At 50.5% G+C, this 10,368-nt stretch overlaps 1 protein-coding gene across 1 annotated transcript; it reads right to left on the bottom strand.

Moving 5' to 3' along the window:
• Positions 1-1,587: 1,587 nt before the first annotated feature.
• KAZALD1 (Kazal type serine peptidase inhibitor domain 1) lies at positions 1,588-3,950 on the bottom strand. Its single transcript, XM_063103280.1, is given in 5 exon segments — positions 1,588-1,679; positions 1,880-2,027; positions 2,107-2,267; positions 3,412-3,907; positions 3,909-3,950. Coding segments are annotated over 5 exon segments (939 nt in total).
• Between the last annotated feature and the right edge of the window lie 6,418 nt (positions 3,951-10,368).

The following is a 10,368-nucleotide window of genomic DNA, read 5'->3' as shown; positions in this document are numbered from 1 at the left end:
GAGAATCGTCCTGTGGCTTAGGGGCCCGGGGCAAGGCGGCAGCAGATGGAGTAGTGCGTGGCCGCGGGAGGGGCGGCCAAGCCCCGGGGTTAGGGTTCAGGACCACGCCCCTCCCAGGAGGCCAGGCTCCGCGCATTGGGCCCCAGAGGACAAACTCAGACGCCGAACCAAGAGCAGTCCCTCCTGCAGTGGCGCCAACCTCCGGGCGGAGCCCAGGCGCGTAGGAAGCCGTCGCCGTCCACACACAGCGTTTTGGCCTCGCTGACTTATGCTTTCATTCTCTCCTTTAATCATTCAAATAAACAGTGCGCCTCACCAGTGTCCCCGGGCTAGGTAAGGAGAATGTGAGGAGAGATTCGGGCAGCCAAAGAGTGAGGTTCTGTGAAGGACCCAAGCCAGATAGAACAGGTCACAATTGGGGCAGACAGGAAACAGGCTTACCATGGCTTTTTTCAGCTGGGAAATGGGTAGATTCCTATGGAAGCTGGGGAAGAGTGTGGCCCACACAGGTAGTCAAACTTCTCTCCTCCTCTATCCAGTTTATGATTTCATATTGAGGTCCTATCCACATAGACCTGGTTTCCCACCCTGCCTGGGGAGGAGACCAGAGCAAGATGAACAGAGGGACAGATAATCTCTCTCTATAGCAGCTCCAATGGAGAGCAGACTAGGAGGACAGTCCCTACAACCAGACAGCTCCAGCCTCCCTCCCTAGAGGGCAGTGTAGGCCAGAGCCAAGGCCTTCTCTCTGTACACATGGCAGGCATGTGCTTGAGAGCAGGACCCGTGGCTTCCGGAAGTCAGAGTCCTATTAGTGCGGGAGGCCTCTCTGGGACATCCAGTCTTCATGTGCACATATGCATAAAATGTCCGTGCATCTGTGTGGCTCAGTTTGTTTATAAATCTTTATTGGTGCCTAGTGTGCCTAGTCCTGTGCTAGGCTTTGTCCAATACAAGGTGGTATAAGACACAGAGCTCGCCTCACCAATCTTACTGCACTGAACTAAGCCATGCTCTACTGTGCCCCCCTGTACAAAAGACAGCAAACAGCAAAGATGACTGCAGTTAATAAGTGCAACTGGGACTTAGGAGAGAGGGAAAACTTCTGGAAGATAAGTTTTGAGGAAGGGTGAACAGGCTAGGCAAAGGTTGGGGACCAGAAAAATAATAGCAGAAACCAGGGTTTGTGGGGAAGGGCAGTTAAGAGAGAGTGGCTGAGCAGGGCCAGAGGGAGGGCTGCCAGAAAGAAGAAGATCCTGGTGTCTGCACATCTTTGTGTATGCTTCAGCCCCCACCCCAGCCCCCATGTTGCCTTCTGCCTGGCTGGTCTAGGTTGCAGATATTACTGGCCAGAGCAGTTCCTGAACAGGCCCCTTTGCATCCTACCTCTCCTAGTCTCTGCCTCTCTCTATGCTCCGCCAACTTTCATCTGTCCCCTACCTCCACCATCATGAGTAGCCCCTAGTGAAAGCATTAAAGTGATCCATGAAGGGACCCTGCTCTCCCTTCCCAGGCTTTCTCAAGAGCAGGGATGAGCACTATACCCATTCACCCACCCACCCACCCCCATGAGCCAGAGCTCTGGACCTAGTAGTAATCACTCTCTTCACTCTCAGTCTCTTCCTCAGGAACCAGGTTCAGTGATTGCAGCTGGGGGATGCCTGTGGAGTTCAGCTGGTCTGCAAACACACATGGGCAAAGGAGAAAGAACAAGAGAGAGGGGCTGTCGGTGCCCACATGTCCCAGTCTGTGGGAAGGCTATGCTTGTGTGTGCACACCCACATGCACATACACATGTGGACTGTTTCTTACACATACACTCAAGGACCTAATCCAATACTATCTTCCCAGCCCCCCAGAGCTCAGGGCTCCTTCTTACCTGGTGTGAGCACAGTCAGACTAGCAGTGGCCTCGACCTGCCCCAGGGCATTGCGGGCAAGGCAGCGGTAGGTGCCCTCATCACTGGGACGCACAGCCTGTATCTGCAGCCAGCCGGTCACCTCAAACCTCTGGGGTCCACCCCTAAACTGGAGCCACATGAGGAGTCAGCAGGGTCCTTCTGGGGGTCCCTGGGCTGCCTGAGGGAAGCCTCTGCTCTGTCTCTACCTGCACAGAGATGTGGGGGTCATCCCCTGGCAGCTGGATGTCCAAACCATCCTTCCTCCACTCAATGGAAGCCATGGGGTAGGCGAACACCTCACAGCCAAAGATCACATCCTGCCCTGTCACATTCCAAATGTCGTATGGGTGCGACACGATCTGGGGCTCTGGGGGTGGAGGTGGAAGGCCTGAGAAAAGGATGGCATATCCAGCCCAGCAAGGACATGATATATACAAATTATCGTAGACATGTTTGTGGCAGAACCCAATATGCTGAGGTAAATACATATACATAAGCAAAACATGACATGTACACAGACACATACAAATGTAGATGCAGGTGCACACGGTACAAACTCGGATACGGGGATGTACATGCACACAGAGCACCGTGCAGACACGATGCACAGACAAGCACACAGACCCAACCTTAGCTTGGCAGTGACACTCTGTCCCTGACTGCTCCCCTGTCCTCATCGCACCCTTCCAGGCCCTTTTCCTGTTGTGCTTGTAACCAACACCTCCCTCCCACCTTCCTTCTTTTCTAAACAGGCCCAGTTCCCAAAGGACCAAAGAGCAGCCCTTCCTCCACCCGACCCCTTGGGGGGTCCAGAGGCAAAGGCGGAGAACCTGAAACCAAACCAGACCTGGGTGGCAGGCAGGAATCCTGGAGAAGTAGGCAAATTGTTGGGACCCCTGCAGGGTGTGTTTTCCTAGCCACCCCAGCCAAGCCAGACCCCGAGCAGGGGGACAGGAAATGAAAGTGACTAAACCTGCCAAAGAAAACTCGAGGCTTGAATGGCCCCAGTCCCCAAGGATGTGGGGAGGGAGAGCTAGAAGAACACTTCGCCCCCCCTCCGCTTTTTTACTAATCCCTAAACGCAGGAGAAAGGAGAGAGGCCAGGAGACTGGGTTAACAGACTGCTCAAAGAATATGCCCAGATGAAACCTGATTGCATTTCACAAGAACCCGTCTCGCTGCCTGGCCTCCAGCGGTTTGGGCAAAGTTTGGGGTTTTCTTGATTCTTTCAATTTTGAGCCAACCATTGGCTATGTGCCTGCTGTCTGAGAGGTCGGTCCCTGCCAGCAGGGTCTGGAGCTTTCACGCGGCTCAGCGCACGCAGTTTACGACAAAGCTCGGGACCCGCATCTTCAGGAGGCGGCCTCTAATGACCAGCAGCGACAGCAGGGTCAGGGTCTTAAACTGGACTCGAGACCTCCCTGGCTTCATCTTTTTTGCTTCGCTGGCCAGAAACCAACGCCCTCGGGGAAGCCCAAGTGCTGGGAGTAGGGGCCCCGGACCGTGCATACCCGCTTCGCAGGGCCCTGGGTGCGCCACAGTGAGGTTGGCGTCGGGCCGAGCGCGGGCTGCCTCCTGCAGGCGGCAGATCTGGGCGTAGGTGCGGCCATTGGAACCGCAGAGCGGGCGCTGCGAGCGGCAGGCACACAGAGGCTCCGGCACCTCTCCCCGGCTCAGGTCACCGCCTGCGTCCAACCTGCATTCAAGCTGCTCGCCGCAGCGCCCGTAGAAATGAGCACTGGGGTCCAGGTCGCAGAGCTGGCCCTCAAGGTTGGCGCATTCCCAGCAGCAGCCGCACGCGTCGTGCACCCAGCCCGCCAGGCAGCCCCGCGGCGCGGCGCACTCTTCTGGCCGGCAGGGAGCGCAGCCTTCGCCCTCCGCTAGCAGCCGCAGCCAGCCGCGCCGCAGGTAGTCGGGACCTGGGGACGGCCTTGCGCTGGTCAGGGGCGGCGTCTGCACCACCAGCAGCAGCACTAGCAGGGGCCGCGCCAGTGCGGTTGAGAGCGGCTGCGGCATGGTTAGCTGGAGGCCCTGCGAGCGCTCGGGGCATCAGCGCGTTCGTGGCACCCTGCCAGGGAGGGAAGCCAGGTCAGCAGGTCAGAACAATGCCTATGCTGAGAGACCAACATCACTGCTCTTTGTACCAAAGCTTGACCCCTAGCATTGCCTTCTCCCTTGCTACCTCGGAGACACGTAGACACCTCCAGCTACACCCAAAGAGGTCTAGTGACCCTCTAGCGGTTATCCAGTCATGCCGGTTAGCAATGATGGAGCTGTTCTTGGGTTGGGGAGTGAGAAGAGGTTAGAGGAAGGGGCGATAAGCTAAAGTGCGCCCCTCACAAACCAACTCCACCAGCAGCCCCTCCACACACCATCCAGCTCTAATGCTCCAACCCGAGATGGATGGGAACGGAAGGCTCCGGAAGAAGTTGTTAATGGGGGGGGCAAGGGTCGGGGGGTCGGGGGGTCGGGGGGTCGGGGGGTCGGGGGGCGGTCAGCGGGGGGCCCCCAGGGCGCTCACCTAGTGTCCGGAACTAGGCCATGAGGAACAGCTGTAGCTCCAGTCCGAAACAGCAGGCAGGGGAAAGCAAGCAGAAGCTCACAGTCGGCTGGGCCCGTCGGCCCCCTCTGCGGCCTGGGGATCTCGTGGAGTGCCCACGGATTTAGATTCAGAGAACAGCTCCTCCGTCCCCTCTCCCCGCCCGTCGACGTTGCACACCCGCCTTCCCCCTAGTTCTGAGGCTGCCAATTTTATGCGGCCGCACGGGACCCTCCCAGGCCATTTCCCCCAAGCCTGGCCCAAAGTCACAATGAGAGCAGAGAGGCCGTAACCAGACACCGAAGCTGGGAGAGGAGGAGGGGTGTGAGGACGGGGAAAGAGAGTGGGGGTAGGGGTGTTTGGAAAGCTCAGTGTTGGCTGAACGGCGAGGCCCTGTGCCATCTGACTTCACAGACCCTGGGGTCGGCTAGAGCAGCTGCTTAATGTAGAGGCGGTAGAAACCGGTGCAAAGTTATTTTATGTCGATGTCTGGATGCTCCTGGAGGGCAGGGCCAACCAACGTCGTCTCCCCGAAGCCTACAGCCGGCTTCCCGGGGGCAACTGCAGGCTTGCCCAGCCGGTGTCCCCACCGAGGCGCGGACCAGAGACTCGGCGCTTACATCTGCCTTCCCACACCTGGCCTCTTTCTCCCTCCCCACATCCGGCAGGTGCTTCAACCCGCGGATGAGCCGGGTGATTAGAGGTCGGAGCCGACTAGCGGCCGCAGGAAGGGGCAGGCGGAGCGCCTCCCGGACGGGCGTCGCTCCAGGTCGGGATTACAGGTTATGCTTGCGAGGCTGGCAGGGCCGGAGGCATTCAGTCTCGCGGCCGCCACCAGCGCCACCGTGGCACTTTGGGCTGGGGGCGGGGACGAGAGCATTCCTGGGGGCCCGCCCGCCAAACCCGGGTCCGCCAGGCCCCACCCCAGCTTGCTCAGAGTGGCTTACCGAAGTGGAAGCATTGTACTCAAGTTTACAGGGAGCGCAAACCGTGGTTTGCAATCAGGGAGGGGGCGGTACTTGGGCTCCGCCCAGAAGGCGTGAACCGCCCAGCGGGGTCGGCTCCGCATGCGCACTGGAGCCCCGGAGACTCAAGCTCCGGGGGGCGGCTGGGGCCGTTCCCGCAGGAGCGCACCTGAACTTGGCCAAGCCCTCTCACCTAGGGGTTCCCGAGCCGTGCAGAAGCCGCTCTCGGCCAGAGAGGTTACGATGAGGTGAGCGAGGGCAGATACACCGTTACCCAGGTCTCGAACTTAAGGGGGACGTGGAGCTAATTTCACGCGAGGTCTCGCAACTGTCGCGAGATTTAGAACAGGAAATCTAGGAATTCAGAACAGGAAAAGCCCGCGGGTTTTAAACTGGAAAAAGAATGGGCGGAGCCAGCTTTGGCTGATACAGTAATTGTGAGCAATCCCTTGTCCTTGGCCTTGAGGGCAACTGAAATGTCGGCCTGGGGCAGAAGTGAACTGTCGGAGAACCGCAAGAAGCCCTGGAAAAGGCTGTCAAGGAGGACTTGGCGGAGCTGATGAATGGAGGCACCCAAGGGGAGGTCCCTGGCTCTGACAAAACACTTTGGGGACGGAGATCGTTGTACGGGATACCGAAAGGAAGCAGGCCCGGATCTCTTAATGAATTGCTACGGGCTTCTAAAACCTGGGGCCGGTATTTCGGTATTTCGACAACAAACTCCACGGAACCAGAAACTTCTCTTATCCCGCTTTATTGTAGCGTGTTGTTTACGTTCAGTCTTTGCTACGCTCTGAGCCTCTGGTGGTAGGACTCGTGCCTAACTCATCACTTTATCTTGTGAACCTAGTTCCGCACCTGGCGGCACAGTAAATTGTTGGTAAATATTGTGGATTGAATGTGAAAGACTTTTTCTGAGTCGCTGATGGAGATTAGATAGACAGGGAACGAGTGCCCTCTGGTGGGCTTGCATCTGGTGACGACAACATGACCGTGCATACAGTAGGCACCAAAGTTGTTGGCTATACTTTTGGGTAGAGATTTTGTTCCAGGAAAACGCCATATATTGTAAAAAAAAAAAAATTTTTTTTTCTAAAAAGGGAGTTGTTTATGTAAGATACAATTTGAAAGTCTAGATATGTTCCCAGATCCTCATCATCTGATGCTCTATCCATTAAGACTGCAAGACACGTTCAGTAACATCTATGTTTATCACAAGTAGTAAAGAAATAGCAAAAGATTTTGCATATTTATTCTTCGAAAATGCTGACTCGGTTTGATCGGATTCGTGCAAAACTGTTGGGCCAAAGGAAAAGAATTCTCCAGTCCATACGGTGTGAATACTGCATGGAGAGAAGCCAGGTGGCAGCATCCTTTGTATCTATAGGAGGGAAACTCGATTCAGATGAAGAAAGTGAAGTTAAATTTGTTGAAGAATAAATGGTTCCACCACTTTTTCCCCCTTTACTGCAGATGCTTATACTGAAGAAGGAATGAGGTACAGAATGTGGTTTGCTTTCCCCTCTGAATCATAGCCTGGAGTTCACAAATTATATTTTCACTTTCTTTCAGTTACTGACCCGTGAAATAACTGTGAAATATAATGACAATGAAAAGGTCCCTATACGAATGAACAACATAAGATGAAACAAGGCATAAAGAGTCAGTCTGTAACTTGGTAAAAAAAATCACACGGGAGGACCCACATATTCTAACCTGTCACCTCATGAAACCTGTTTGACTTAGCTGATGAAAATAGTGGGATTGTAACTTCAAGGAAGAAGCAGAAGTAAAACAGGTGGTCCATATTGGCCTATTAGAGATGGATACACAGAGGCATAGATTCCTGTGCATATTAGAATCAGTTAAATAAAAAAAAGGCTCAACATAGATAATTGAGATGGAATACTTTGCAGCTACCTGCTATGAAAAATAGGTGAACTCAGTCAAAGTGAAAAATATGTATAGGAAACAGTGAAAAATGCATGTAGGAAAATAAGGTTAAAAGAAGAGAAATACGAGGGTACTTTAAAAAGTTCATGGAAAAATGGAATTAAAAGGTAAAACAAATCTTTCCATGAACTTTTTGAAGTACCCTTGAATATGGATACTGATCACAACTGTGTAAATATTTATCATATATATCATGAATAAACACCCTCAGAGAATTTGGAGTGAGACTGTGTAGTGGCTGAGTATAATGATCACTATTTATTTTGTAAAATTATTTTTCATAATTATAAAGTAGAGGCCATTTTTATAGATAAAATATCGAGATAAAGTAGTAAGTTGGGACAGCCAGGTAGGAAGATAAACATTGTAATACAGCTACAAGTAATGTTACAAAACTAAGGAACTGGCTCTCTGGAATAACTAGGCATTAAGGCAAGCCGAATGAGCTTTAAGACGTATATAAAGAAATCAGGTCAAAGATTTCCCCAGTTTACCTGTCTTCCTATATCTCAGGAGAAAACTCCCCCGACCTGCAGTATCCCATCCACCTTTGAGATGGAGACTGAAGCTCCATCTAACCTGATGACTTGGCCAAATTTTGTATAATAGATGTTTACATCACTCTATATGTAGACTTTCTACATTTCTTATTCTTCTTGCTTTTAGCTTTTTTTCATTATGAGGTATAACAGACAAGCAGAAAAGTGCACAAAATAGATATATAGCTCAGTTAATTATTACAAAATGAACACTCATGATCATCATGTAGGTCAAGAAATAGGAAGTTGCTAACACCCCCAGAATCCCCCATCAAGCCCCCCAATCATCATTTCTTCTCTTCTCCTACATAACCACTTTTTTTTCCTACATAACCACTTCTAACTCTATACTTTAATTGTACCTGGTTTTGACATTTATATAAATTGAGACATGCCTAGGAGGGGAATTACTGCTTCTTGTGATATGCATACATTAAATATTGGTAGATATTACCAAATCTTTTTTCCAAAGTGACTGTATCACTTTACGTAGTCACCAGTATTTTATGAGAATTTGCATTATGCCACATTCTTGTCAACACTTGGTATTGTCAGTCTTTAATTTCAGTCATTAGGTAAAAATTTTAGAGTCTAAGATTTTAAGATGGCCAGTTCTGCAAGGGTTTTCTCCTTTAGATTAAAAACACACGGGCCAGCCCATGGCTCACTCGGGAGAGTGTGGTGCTGATAACACCAAGGCCACGGGTTCGGGTCCCATATAGGGATGGCCGGTTAGCTCACTGGGAGAGTGTGGTGCTGACAACACCAAGTCAAGGGTTAAGATCCCCTTACTGGTCATCTTTAAAAAAAAAAAAAACACACACATCTTTTATTTTGAAATAAGGTTAGAGTTTCAGAGTTGCAAAAATAGCACAGAAAGTTCTGACATACTTCACCCAGCCTTCCCCACTGATAACATCATATAAAACCGTAGTATAATTATCAAAACCAGGAAGTTGGCATTATTTCAGTACTATTAACTAAACGGTGGAACTTATTCGTATTTCACAGGCTTTTACATAACTCGTGTGTGTGTGCATAATTGAAATTTTATCACATGTATAGGTTTATATAACCATGAGGTGAGTAAATGGGTTTTCTGGGGTATGACAAACTAGAGCTAGTAGAATCTATAATACTAGACAAAATGTCATTTAATGTATATGTTGCTTTTAAATTAGTATTATTAAAAGTCAGTGATGGGAAAGGCAGCTAATTGTTGTAGCTAAACACTCACACATTTACACACTCCACATCTACCTGTTAGGGAAGCTGTGGGCATGGGTAGCATCCCAGGGTCACTGTTTGAAGTCCACGTTTCATTATAGCACACTCAAAAGGAAAAATTTGGTCTCATCCACATCCACTTTTTACTTGGAGACAATTTTCTGTGAGGCCAATGAGCTAACTTTCTGCTGGCAACTCTACAGTGATTCCTCATTCTTTCCACCAGATTCCCACATTTCTATCTCTGTCTCAGATCTTTCTCCTTAGCCTCACTCCAGCATATCCAAACTGCTTAATCCACTTCTAGTATTTTATTTCAAGCAGCCAGGGGAGAAAGCCATAGACAGCTCCAGCCTGCATCATACTTATGGTTCCCAGAAAAAGCATCAGTATATCCAATCTCAGGGAAATCTTTTACTGATTCTGCTTGGGTGATGTGTTCAACAAGAATTAATCAAATTGCCAAGGAGTGGACACCCTGGGCCATGAATCTCCCCTAGCAGATACAATCAATGCCCCACTCATTTCCCTTCAGCTCACCAAAGGTTACCTACAGACCGTTCCTGTACAATCTCAAGGATCTCTCTGCCTGAAGGAGTTCTCTGGCCCCCAGAGTGAGCTTGGCTGGCCTACAAGGCGGACTAGAAATGCCACGGAGTTAGCAACTCAGGAGCAAAGCACAGCCAATGAGTGACAAAGTTGGAGGAAAAATACCCCTGTTTCCATTCCTTTCAGTGGGATAATTCTGAGGTATATTCTGTACAGTTTTGCAGAAGGTCTCCAGTGAGATTGAGCACCATTGCCCTCATGGTAACCCACCTATTAATGCACACTTTGTTTAGCTTTCCTCCCCTATCTCACTTCCCTTCTCTCTCACGGTATTTTCTGGGATAATCTCCCAAATATACTACTTGTACCCAAATCTTTGCCTCAGGATCTGCTTTCTGAGGAACCAAAACTAAGACAACCCCCGTAAAGAGAAGGCCATCTTCCTGAGAGCCTGTCCAGACCATATGGACCAGGAAGAGATCTTGGGCCCCAAAACCACATTTGTTTGTAACAATATCCTTGCTCACATCCAACTTGCAACTTTTGCTCTTAGGACATAACAGAGTCTACTGCTGGCTTCTGTGGAGAGTAGGAAAATAGGTTGACATTCAAGACTCCCCTGAGCTGACCAATTCGCTGAAACCAAGGAAGAACCTGGTAAAGGTATGCTCAGAACTCCAGCAAAAAACAGTAGAT

Source organism: Cynocephalus volans, chromosome 7, assembly GCF_027409185.1.
Source record: "Cynocephalus volans isolate mCynVol1 chromosome 7, mCynVol1.pri, whole genome shotgun sequence".
Taxonomy (NCBI): Eukaryota; Metazoa; Chordata; class Mammalia; order Dermoptera; family Cynocephalidae; genus Cynocephalus; species Cynocephalus volans.
Note: the sequence above shows the minus strand (reverse complement) of the source record. Positions and strands in the feature narration are given on the sequence as shown.